The 13,582-nt window shown below is 38.5% G+C and overlaps 1 protein-coding gene across 2 annotated transcripts in view; it reads right to left on the bottom strand.

The window, feature by feature from the left end:
• Nucleotides 1-13,582, bottom strand: part of PARD3B (par-3 family cell polarity regulator beta) — a 394,298-nt gene that overhangs the window by 267,165 nt on the left and 113,551 nt on the right. For both annotated transcript variants that reach the window (XM_036386687.1, XM_036386685.1), the window contains exon 3: nt 9,818-9,986. In XM_036386687.1, the coding sequence (XP_036242580.1) occupies nt 9,818-9,986 (169 nt within the window). The remainder of the gene's footprint in view (nt 1-9,817; nt 9,987-13,582) is intronic.

Genomic DNA, 13,582 nt, shown 5'->3' on the forward strand with positions numbered 1-13,582 from the left:
ATCACTCCAAATGAGGTGCAATTTTTCTTACAAAAAAAACCAAAAGCAATGGCCTACAAGTAAAATTCAGGAATGGCTTCAACAGGTATTGTTGTGGGGTGATATTTTTCAGTGTCAGTTATTTTTTAAAAATTGTTTTCTCTTGGTTGCATGTGCTATAATGTATTAAGTGATGTTTCAGTTATGAAACACAAGAACTGTTCTCTCAGTTTTTATGACCAGAATTGAATTTCTTTGGTGTTATCAGGGTCTAATGAAACAACTGTGGAATATTTCTATTTACAGCTTTGGCAGTTTCCAAGATGGACATGTAAGAATCACCTACACATATTATTTGAATCATATAAATCCTGTTTTCAGGATAAAAATCCACATCCATACAATAAGAAGTAAATCACTTCTCAAGGCACTAGCACATATCCACCTACAGAGACTGTACAAATAATTCTGGTACCTTCTTCCCATTTAAACATTTTTCTCAAAAGAGCTTCCAGATGGACAGGACTTGAGGTTGGACCTTAACCAGGTATACTTGTCTTTCACTTAAGGTCACTTAAGGTATGCCAGATACAGAGTAATTCAGGATCTTCTCACCTCTATCAACACAGTGCTCCTATTTTCAGCTCCTCATCAGACAGACAGGAAGCACCCAGACTTACTGCAGTCCAGGGAACAACATGACTCTGCTCCACAGGATCCTGGCTACAGGTACCACATGGAAGAGACTGGGTAAAGGGGGGGGAGCTACAGCAGATTCCTGGAGCAAGGATCGATCACCTCACAATAAGCAGTTGTGATTTCCCCCCCCCCCCCCCAACTCAAACTCAAGCAAAATGTGCAACTCCTTCCCTTGCTGGGCAAACTGGTCATGAGTTTTGTGAAGTTTCTAGCATTTTCCAGTATGGGCCAGGCTTTCTCTTACTCTTGTACAAATGAAGCATCTTCATAAATCTCAGTATTTTTCATCTACTGACTGATGTACATCCCACGATTACCATATTTAGACACAAGATTAAAAGTTACAGCCACTTCAAACATGCTATGTTTTTCAATAAGTATTTTGAGGGGAAAAAGTGTTGTGCTCCATTAGAATTTCCCTACACACATATACACAGGGTGTTTTGCTTTGATTTTGATTGTTTGTTCGGGAGTTTTGTTTTGGTTTTTGCTTTGTTTGGTTATTTTTAAATGTCCTTCCAATGGCATTCAGATGTCAAAAGAAACTGAACTCCAGATATACTTAAAACACAAGTTGTCTTAGTCATCCAATTTGCTGAACACAGCAAGAAGTATTCATCTTAATAAAGACATTGGGTTTTTAAGCAGCATATTACCTGTAGTTACTGAATTTAAGTAAATCATCTTATATCCTATAAGACTTTAAAACTAATAGATCTTAGACTCTCGCACCTTATTTTTATTCACAGATTGAAAGGTGAAAATAAGTATTTCTTCTATTTCAATTCCCAGCCCATTTCTCAACTTCAAATGAAATACTTAATGAACTGTACTAGTTGAATAAACTGACACAAAGAAAATATTCTGTGCACCTGCAAAAGAGGCCATGCTGCCAAAAGCTGGTTTAGCACTTCAGCTAACATCAGTTACAGGTGCTTATGCAGTCACTTTTCCATGGTTCAATGATTTAATTTTCTTTAAAACTTTGGCAGCTCAACTGTACAGCTTGAATATCACTTTGGCAGCATTTTATCACAAGTAGTAGAGTTGCAAAGCAAATTTTTTGAGTATTTTAACTGTATTTTAAAGGATGATCACAAATCACAGCATTAGTACACACTTCTTCATAATTAAATATGACTGGTGTTTTACATATCTAATTTAAATTAAGAACCTTTTCTGTTTTGACGTTTTCATAAAAAGAGGTGTCTTACTCTTGCAGATACTATTTTCTATTCTGGTCATGGTAAATTAGTTGTAGTCTTAAATTTCAATCTTGTTCCTGACGATTTTCAAAGATAAAATAGTGAAACGTCCTGAACCTGAAACTTTCTGTGAGGTTGCATGGAATAAGAACCTAAGAGGAGCTGTATTGGGTCTACCTCACCCAGTATCCTGAATCTAACAGTGGTAGCAAAGACTCAGGGACAAAGCCTAAGAGTGTTGTATCCTACCAGGCTGCAAAAAACCACCTTTGAAATATTTCCAAATCTGTGTGGCATCTAGATGACCACATTTCAAGACACTGATGAGCCATGTACTGTGAATTTGTCTAATCCTATTATAACTCATCAATCTTTCATGTTTAAAATCAAGTTTTATAGTTTAGTTGACTGCTTCATAAGAAAATCAGCGTAGGGTTGTTTTGCGTTGCAATTTGTTGAACAATAGTTGTGTTTGATACTCAAGTTTTTACATGGTGAGGAAATTGAATAATAACTTTTTATTGATCTAATACCTTCAGGCCTTTAGCTGGAGTCTCAATTGTTTTAACTTGAACAATTTAAAACTATCCATCAGCCAGGCGTAGCAGGCTCATTTTCTACCTGAAATACACATTTTGCCATTGCCTCAGAGCTAATATACCACAAGTACTGTACAGAATTATAGACATACTCTCCTCTGTCTTGCTCAGCACTAAAGGGTACTGACAAAGACTGAACTACAGTTTTAAAGTATGATATCACACTACAGCCTTTGAAAACCCTCAGCTGCAAATACTTAGCTAAATGGGTTAGTCTTTTTCTTTTTAAAAGATACTACCTCTAAAACCAGTTATGCATCATATTACAAAAACACCAACAAAACCAGCAACATCACAAAATCCCAAAAAACTGACAAAATCTGAATAAAAGCACTGACATCACAAAGAGTTTGTCAAAAAGCACCATTGACTTTTATAATGGAATTTATTCCATCATTTTAAGTCCCATTCATTACCTTCCCCAAATCCTTCCCCAAGGCAATAAAAGGTCGGAAATCAACATCCCAGCTAGAGAGCTACTGCACAAAAGTATCTAACATGTGATGGAAAAATATTTTTCTCTCTAGTTAACATATTTTCATGGAGATACCCCTCTTACTCCATAGTAAGGCATATTAAACAAAGTCCAAAGGGAATAGAGACAGGCAGAATAATTGATGAGGAACAATCTTTTGGGAAATCAGAGAAAGAAGGGCTATTAAAAAGAGAAGAGATACTTTAGTAACAAACTATGCACATAAATTTATTACCTACCCCAGCACTAAATTCCTGAGTACAGTGAAAGGAAGGAAAGACTGGCTTCTTTTGTAAACAGGCAGCTCAAAGACAGAAAAACACATGGAAATTTTATATACATCTTTACAGAAACCATTAATGCATTATTCTGCTGCAATACAAAGATAAAGCAAAACTCATTTCCACAAATCAAGGACAACTAAATAAGACTAAGCTTAAGTCATGAGGTCAAAATATACCAGACTTTCTCTCTGACTGAAATGAAAAGTTATCTTCAAACCTTTAGCTTGCCTGAGAACAGAAACAATTTGTTTTAGAAATGCAAGTAGACTTGAATTGATCATCACAATTCTTTTAAAGCAGATTACACTGGATGCCACAGAGGAGAAGAATCTATCAAGTACAGCGTCATCCTCACAACGCCTATGGCTAACAGCAGAGAACAATACTTGATATCATTACCAGGAGAGGAGCCATTCAGTGCACTGAAAGAAAACACAGCCATATTTCCTTAAGGAAATCAGCAGTATTCCCTCAATCCACAGAAAACAGCATGTTCTTCCATACTGCATTTCTTTTGAAATGTACCAATTTCAAAATGTCAGTTTTTCCAGATCTTACAGGAGAGAATTGTGACTTGAGTACAGTACACTCCATGTACTGACAAACATCAGAATGCTCAGCCAATTAACTGACCTTGCAAGATTAAGAAGAAAAGGATGGCTTTCATGCAAGAAAAAGGGTCTTTCCGACTTACTCTTGTATGCTATATATAAGGCATTAACAACATTTGGTTTATCAGATTAAAAGTTTCACATTGTATGTTTTCACAAATTTTAAAAATACATAATAATGTGGTTTTCTCTGTATTTAAAAACACAGTCTGCATATCTGTAGTATCTCAACTCCAACTTGAAAGAGGACTAATCAAATAAATGTTGTTTAAAATGCCCCCAAGCCTAGTTACAATGCTTCCACTTCAAAGAGGATGAGAAAGAAAAGAAATTCCTTCCGAGCTCTGAAGTTACACAGAAATTGTCAACATCCGTACCCTGGGGGTAACAATTTAATCCCTGACAGGCCTATCAGGGCAGAAACTTCCAAAAACTCAGGGAAGAAACCTTCCCTTCAATTCCCTTAGACTTCAAACTAAGACACTGCCAATGAAAGCACCTCTGCTGACTGACCTAGCAACCCAAACACATAGCGCAAATCAAAGTGTTCTAAACAATTCCATGAAGTACAATTTAAACTAGAAAAACCCCAAAATCACAGGAATACATTAAGCTAGTTGAGTATATTCTGTCTGAAGTACCTTCAAGGCAATTCCATAAGAGTACAAAATAACCTTTCCCAAGTGTCAGAAAGACCTAGCCAGAACACCACCAACTGCATCAAAAATGGACAATGAAAACCTTCTAGGCTACTACTCCTATTATCCCACACTAACTAGCGGTTCTGTGGGTTGAAACATTCCCAGAAATCTGTCTTCAGGGGGAGAAAATATTCACTGAGAAGATACTACATTAAATGTCCAGAACCAAAAGAACTGACTGCCCAAAAGCACAAGTGCCTGCATGTAGCTTTAACTCCAACTACCATTAGCATTTGTAAGCTTATTTTAGGAGAGAGACTGTAATCAGTCATTCCAACCATTATTTTCACCTAAGTCTTCCACTTGCCTAGAACACTGATCAGATGTGCAGTCATGTACCTATAAAAGGAGAAAATGTCAGGGATTTACTATAAAACAAAGTCATGCAAATTTTGAAATACTGAAGTTAGACCTTTCAATGGCAAAATCAAGACACTGCCCTATTCAACTGTGAAAGCTTGCAAAGGGAGAAGTTAACTCCTGTAGTTTACAAGAGTATTTTTTAACCTGCTATCAATAACTGTTATAAGGAATTATTTCTTTATCTAGTCTCAACTTTAAATGACGTTACTAGTTTACACTAATAAAGTTATCAATCGATTAAGAGCATAATTTTATTGTAATAGCCAACAAAGTAATTTAAGTGTCTCTGCTTCCAGACAGTACTCAGAAAACAGCTTAAGATTCTTCAAACCAATTCCCAAATAAAGGGAAAAAGAATAAATAAAGCAACAGACCAAAAAAAAAAAAATCATGGAGATGCCTACTTTAACTTTACTTTTTCCATACCTTAGTTTTCAAAATCAACAAGCATCTTTGAATGCTGCATGTCTTCTTCCGGACAAAATCCTGACTACTTAACACCAAAGAGATGAGCAAGACAAAAGCAACAACTAATTTTGTGTGTAGTCAACCATCATTTACCAAATGAAGCAAACAAAACACTAAGCCAGTCATGAGGGCATTTCCAGCTCAGAGTGACTTGTCCATAAAATGGATCCTTGATAAATAAATTAGTGCTCTCTCCTTCCTGCCCATATGGACTGAAAAGGAAAAAACAAATTGACATAATGAAAATAAGTCCCCCCTTCCTGTTCCATGACCCACCATGTGGAGAAAACCACTAGAAAACAACAGTAAACTACGAGGGGCAAAAGGGAAACAGAAGCACTACTGGCACGCTTACAGGTGCACGGAAAATTAAAAGACAGTTAATAAGGGCCACAATCTCTTTCCCTGGGATGTGTGTCACCTTACACTCACCATGGGCTGAAGTCGCGCAGCTACAAAGTATTCAACACACTGTGATTTCACTGCTCATTGCAGGGTTTTGTCTATACACAGTTTTATGATTCAGAAACATGGTACCAAAAAAAGACAGTGAAGAATTTGCAATGGTATTTGGGGTTAGAGATGTGCAAGTTTGTCTCCGATACATTTTTCAAATGTACTTCAGCTATTTCAGCATTTAGTTGCCTGTATCATTCTTTGAAAACTGTTGTCATGGCCACATCATTATTGTACTCTGGCAAATTCTGCTCACAAGAAACAATAATATAAGACAAGCTCTGCTGCCATCGTAGCAACTGTCTCAATGCTCTCATATCTACAGAAATAATAAAATCAGTAGATCAATTTCTTCCCTGTTTCAAACAGCTGCCTGAACACATTAAACAGTTGTGTGCTTCTCTAAATTTTGTCATATATATTAGCAGGTGCTTTATACCATTTGTATTGTAGCATGAAATGTTTACTTTACCCGAGTGCAGATTCTGTCAAATTGGGATTTTCGCTTTTTCACTATTAAAAGACACTCCCAGCAACAGCACCTGATAATCCAGTGATGTGTGGCAGGGAGGGAGGCACTTAAATCTGTTTGCACCTCACCTCGTGTTATGGATGCAGAAGATGCCATGTCCATGAACACTTGAAGTGTTCCTGCATTTTTCTTAAATTAAATATAAGAACCCACAATTACACTTGTTTGGGAACAAAGCTAGCTTTAAAAGTAGAGCAGTGTTTATTTCAGAGAAAAGAAAATAAATAGCTGAATAATTTCCTGAACTGTTTTAAGGAAATACATACTAAGAAAGTAATTTGATATCAAGTAAATTAAGCTTACTTTTTTGCTCTAAATTTTTGCCAATATATGAAAGCAATGTAAAATATAAGGGGTTTTTTAGCTTTTGAGTCAAATATAAGATTGTTTTTATTCTGGCTTACTTTCAGAGTTACAGATGATAAAAGGAAAAATAAAGGTTAAACAACAACTACATAATAGAAAATCTATGATTTCAAACAGTCAAGCTGATCGCTCTTCTAGAATAACAAACAGAAAAACACACTCAAAGAAGTAACCATACAATAAAAATACCAAAAATTAAAATTATTGCCATCTCTATCTAAACAAGAAGGGTTTTTAAGATTTGGTATAATACACAGTTAACCTAACTAGGTCACATATACAATTTATAAAAGACAGAAATGTTTTAAGGCAGTATCTCATGTGTCTGCTCTAATCCAGTGGCAATTGTCTCACGTCTGACAATAGCAGTGTTTGGTTTCACGTGCTTATTAAGCACCAAGCACTAAGTATTACACAAGCAGATCATTAGCCAGGTATTGTTTCTATATAAAAACATGGATTTGATTTCATAAAATATAAAATATCCAACAGAAATTGACAGGCAAAATTATTCCACAATCTGAGAATTCACATAATGATGCATTTCCCTCCTAAAAGCATTCTGGAAAAATACTCAGAAAGGTAAGTGCATGACAGTTCTTGAAGCACAGCTCAACCGTGGAAAGCAACACTTCTTTCCTACATATATATTCAATCACATCCTTGCTCTCAAAATAAGAATAGCTTTATAAATTAATATTATTTATTTCTGCTAGCAAGTGGGAGTCAATTCAATAATCAGACAGGAAGCCAGACTACTGTGGTTCATGCATCAATGATATTGATGCAACCAAATTGTCCTTCTATTTCTTCATTTACTTTTCAATTTGCCTCTAATGGAAACAGTCATATAATTTAAGGACCAGGCACTTGCACACAAGACAAAGGCAAAAATTATGTCCAAAGAATTGTAAACCATGAAGTAAAATCCAGAAGAGAAAACAACTACATTTCAGGGTACAAACTAAGTTACAGGACTAACAGGTAGAAAATCTTTCACTTACCCTGTGAAATAAACCAATCTGAAACAGAACTGAGGAGACAAACCCACTACATTCATGATCTCTTATTTTAAGAAGCAAGCATCATTTTAACTTCAAATATATATTAGCATTGCACTGAAAACAAAAATAGAACCCTGACTGCTCTTTCCACATTATATTACATCTCCTTTATGCTCTTCAGTAGGATTTCATAACCACTAGGAAATTAACTATGTGGTAGCTTACTGAAGAGCTCAAGAGCTTGAGCACTTAACTTCTTTACATGAAATTGTGTGAAGAACTCCTCTCTCCAAACCTCAACTTCTGTAACAACAGTATGCAAGATTAAACACTTTTTTTTTTAAGTAGTGCTCAGAGGTACTTGGAAAACAATCTCTACTTTCTGAAACATGCTAAAATGTGGTAACAGCACAATTTAAAAATATGCAAAAAATTAAGTGGTAAAACTTTTAACCACTGAACCTTAAGCTACAAGCTATTCCATATCTCATGCAAACACAGACAAATACATGCAAGTTATGTGAATAATAAGTCTTGTCTCAAGATATGAGTTATGAGAAATTCTTGTGTGTCATTAAATATGGAAAAATATTTTTCTGTTTTAGAATATGGAAAAAAACAGATACAATCCATTAACACAAATTTTACTCTAAAAATTCTCATGCAGCTTGAATTTTAGAATTTTCTACAGTAGGCACAAAAATGAGCACAGACTTCTGTTAGAAGTTAAGTTATACAGCTTCATCCAGTGAACTTGAGTTGAAATTTTATTTTAGTTCACTGCTTTTTTTAATTAGCTTTTTCCTTTAAAAATGTAATTAAAATAGACAAGTGAACATTCCATTTCTCAAGTAGTAATCAGACTACTCCGTGAGAGTAGCACAGCAGAGATAGAACTTCTGCCATTTCCCCAGCTGCTTACACTCAGATTTTAGTGCACAGCACTTGGAGACTGCCAGGAGCGCTCAGGAACACGGGCTGAGCTGGCCAATGGGCACTGGTGGGATGCAGAGCAGGCTCTCCTGAGCAACATTCATTTGCTTTACAGGCAGACAGTCACAGCTTTCACCTTCATTCTAGTTTTGAAAGCTTCTATTTTGAAAGTACTTAGGTGACAGCTCAGCCTACTCTCAATCCAAGAAAGTTTTTCAAACTGCTTTGTGTGGAACATACAAGACTCCAGTTGTTTGCAACTGGAAACCAGTCTCAACTCCTGGCCATCCAGGCACACTTGAACAACACAGGGCACCAGAGTTGCAGCAGTTCATGCAGTACCCTCTGATGTAAGAGGGAATTAAGCATCAGCCTTTCCTAATCACACTCTGCTCACTTGAAAGTCAGAAAGGCAAGTGGGCCCGGCTGTGCAACGTCTTCAAAGGCAAAGAGCTGAAGTGTTTGCAACCAGCATATCCCTCTTCCCACCTCTCACACCCAAAACAGGGCACTAGCTCAGCTAACTGGTCAAAGTACTTGCATATAGCAGTTTTACACTCACTGAACTCAGGTTCCTCAAAAAAAACCCTGTGTTTTTTTCCAGTGGCTGTGGTATTTGAAAATACTTATCAAAGGTTTCATCTTGTACTCTTTCAGAGTACTATGATAGATTGTCAGCAACTCCTGGCCCAGCACAGGACACCCCCAAGAGTATGCTAAGGAGAGTTGTCCAAATGCTTCTTGAACTCAGGTTTGGTGCTGGGGAACGTGTTCAAATTCCCAACCACCCTCTGGGTGAAGAACCTTTTTCTAATATCCAAGTTAAACCTCTCCTGACTCAGCTTCATGTCATTTTCTTGGGTCCTGTCACTGATCACCAGAGAGATCAGTGCCTGGCTGTCCATGTCCCCTCACAAGAAAGCTTTAGACCACAATGAGGTCTCTCTCAGTCTCCCATTTCCCAGGCTGAACAGACCAAGTGACCTCAGACACTCCCCATATGGCTTCCCCTCAATGCCCCTCATTGAACTGCAAGGCAAACAATGGGATGCTAAAAAAAATCTTAAAATATATAAAATCAAATTACAGACATACAGAGATAAAGAAAAATGAAAGAAAAAAACCATACAAGATATACATACCCAGTTTTAGGGCAGAAGGAGTCACTTCAATCTCACCAATGGGCTGAAAGGCAGCCAGCTGAGTTGCTACCTCTGCCTCAAAGGAGTCTGGGCTGTTTCTGTCTGTCAAATTCCCATTGGTGCCATCAATCTTACGGGGAGCTTCTTGTTCATCATAAATGGCAATCAGCTATCAAAACAAAATATAATGTAGTTTATATAAAGTATTTCCAAACTTCCCTCTTTTAAAAAAACCCAAAAGCTTATACTTCCTTTAAAGTACAAAATTAATGATCTTATTTCAGAACAACTAACAACAAACACACAGATTCCAGAAAGCACAGGCATTTGTGTTTAGATACATTGACTTCAATATGACTTAAGTATATGCTTCAGCACTGCCCTGTGCTGACACACATTTCTCAGAGTTAGCATGCTACTATTAGTGGGCATTTTACATTATTTCAAAACACTTAGAGATGAACACGTTTAAAAACACAGAACAGCATTTAATTCTTGGGGGTAGAGGGTGTTATTAAGTCTAAAAAATTTTAGTGCTACTGACTGACATGCTGCACAAAGGTAACACAACCACAGAAGTTGCTCTGAGCGAGCAGATGCACGTTTTATTTGTAAGAATATAATAACTGCATTCCAAGGACAAGATCCATCCAGCACAATGACACAGCATGAGGTCTCCCTAGCTGTCCAACCTGTGTCTCTCTAAGGATGAGTTTCATGGTCCAGCACAGCACACACACACACCTACACCCAGCACTTCTCTACCCACCACATATCTGCCCCTTCCTCCCATCCTGCCCTGCAAGCCTGGACCAGGTACAAGTTTCTGAGAACTGTCACTCAGTCAGTGGCTCCTACACCACTCCAGGCACATGGGAAGGCTCCGAAGTCTGCTGTCCAAGGTCACACCAGTGTGGCCATGAAAATGATAAAAACACCACAATAATTATTTTTTGCCTCTGTTAACCTAGTCTTGAACAACAATTATCCTTTTGTTCTCTACTAATATAAAGTGATCAGACTGTGATTATGCAGCCTCATCAAGAATTGACTCACACACATGTAGCTAGGTGTAAATTGTATTAAAGTTCCAGGAAAACAGTTAAGCATGTTACAGCTCTGGGAAAACAAACCAAAATACAATTACAACTAAATAGAAGATATGATGTTCTCAACTCTGGGATGCTTTGCACTCCAGAGTCCTCTCCAAAAGCAGAGGAGGTAAGAGTAGCAGTTTTCCCTACTCCACCACCTGACGTGACACAGTTCTGCCATTTAAATGGCAAACACTTTGCCTAAGGTGCTCATTTATTTTACTTTTTCTGCACTCCTTCAGATTATCCTATTGTTTTCCCAGCTAATCATGAGAAATACCACAACACACACAACTGGTTAGGCAACATCAAGATACACACAGAAACAAGTTTAAAGGATTGATTTACTACTTTTTATCTCTCTCTCTGTTATTTTAAGGTATACATATGCTCTCTCCTATGAATATATTAGTACATCAAATCTCCTCTGACACTTCCAGGAAGTGTCAACAATTATATCCTATGAAAAACAGTATACTGAAACAAACGTTTAAGCAAACTCATTTGCCCAAGGGAAGAAACGAATGTATGAAGGAGAAGGAAAGAAAAATCCTCAAGTGCTTCTAAAAGGAAGAAACTGACATTTTCAGGTCTTCCACTCATTTATAATTTGGTTGCTAGAAATGTGTCAGCTCATATTTACCAAGACACATTTCAGAGACACACAAAACCCCTTAAATAATTTGGTAGAAAACTTGCTGTCTTTTTCCATGTGGAGCATGTTTCCTTTCCATGGCCGTACAAAGTTTTTACAACAGACAATTTGCTTTTTACTTGTCCCAAGCATATAGAAGATTCACTCCAGTAACAAAGACAACACTCTTTGTAGTTGATTCCTGTATAACATGTAAAGTACCCAAGTGTTCACACTGCATTAGTTATGCCCCAAAATTACATATAGCCAAAACGGCTGACTGGGATCCAGATATGAACAGATCACAGCAATTTTCTCCAGTACCAAGAAGAAACAAATCAAAACCCCCATCTTATTCTATCTTTCATTTGTTGCTGAAATGACTATTCATGTTCCTGCTATTATGGCAGCTCATTCTGATTCAGTAAGTTCCAGCAACACTGTACACCAAAAGGGTTGTTTTCTCAGTCTCACTTTTGCTGTGGATATTTAATTTCTGCAAGAGGCTGTTACTAATGAAGAGGAAATTGGAGATTGTGTAGGACTGAGGCAGTGAAAGCACTTTAGGCAATAGCAGGATACAAAGTTCATTTGAGCATCTACAATGTAGAATGGACTAAATGGAACTTGGTTGTGATTTGATGGGAACAACTGAGTTCCTCAACTAGACCAAGCTGAGTTTCCCCTTGGTTTCACACCACAGAAATCATATTAGCTGCTATATTACTTTGGAATATTCTACGCTTACTGCCCCAGGATATTGCAGAGGTGAAACACAGGAATTGGTAAAAAATAAATAGATGAAGTCATGGAAAACCAGGAAGAACAGTTAAACAGATAGGTACAAGCACTACCTCAGTCTTAGAAGCCTCCAAAACATGTAGTAGTATAAACCAGAAGGGCAAGCCAGGACAAACTGATGGTATAATCACTCTATTTCTATGTGCTTTCTGCAAGTATTTCCCACTGGTCACAGGCAGAGACCAGGGCAGCAGCCACATACTATTGCATACTGTGGTTTCTAAGCACCACACCTTTCCTCAGTCCTCAAAAGTTCAAATGAATCTTGTGCAGAAATAATAATATAAAATTATTTTAACAGGCAAGTCAGGTCACAGACTCCTGACACTGTCAGATATGGTAGACACCTCACCCACCTGCCAGCCCTGAGAGGCAAACTGCATCATTGCCACAGCACAGCCATTTCCCTGCACTCCCAGCAAGGCTGCTCCTGCTCCTCACCACAGTCCCCTGTCACTTCCCCAGGGTGGGTGACCACGTCCCCAGAGCTCCTTTGGAAGGGCCCCTCAGTGCAGGGGGTGGCTGGGCGCTGTCCACGGGCTGAGAGAGTCCTGCATTCAAAGGCCCTGCACAGGGCCAAGGGCATCAGCAGTGCCCACCCCACCGGCAGAGGACTCAGGTCAAAGTTTTGATTGCAATGACAATATCTTCATGTCACTGAGGGTCCCTAAAGCACCTGCCTTAGCACTGGGTGACCCTGCCCAAGAGCTAAAGTCACCAGTCAAACACCTTCCTCAGCACCTGCTCAGGAATGAGCCGGGTGCAGGCAGGTTGAGGGGCCCTCAACCTGAGGGACCTGTATATTTTACTGGCTTTTCTGTACTGAGGAAATCACAGTGCCTGAGTGTGGGTAAAGCCCCCCACATCTTCGCCTTCACAAACACGTGACTCGATGCTGCTGTCAGCTCTGCCCCTAGATGGACCTGCCACTCTGCCACTCTTGTTCACCAGACAAGAAGGTTCAGCACATGGGGATATGCTGGCTCCTCTCCTCCCAACTCCTGCAGCAGAGGCACGAGAAGAGATGATAACACTACACCCCTTCCCAACTGTACCCACACCAGCACTCTATTTCCAGACTCTGAGCCCGAGCAGACAGGGCACAGCTGCAAGCCAACACCTGCAATAGAGGCTGGCAAGCAGCTGGAAGAAGATTCCACCTGAGCCAGACCACATAGGCCCAACACCTGCCTGAAAACAGGAAGCCTCTTACTGCTGACATTCTGTGACTTCTGA

This window comes from Molothrus ater, chromosome 7, assembly GCF_012460135.2.
Source record: "Molothrus ater isolate BHLD 08-10-18 breed brown headed cowbird chromosome 7, BPBGC_Mater_1.1, whole genome shotgun sequence".
NCBI classification, from domain to species: domain Eukaryota; kingdom Metazoa; phylum Chordata; class Aves; order Passeriformes; family Icteridae; genus Molothrus; species Molothrus ater.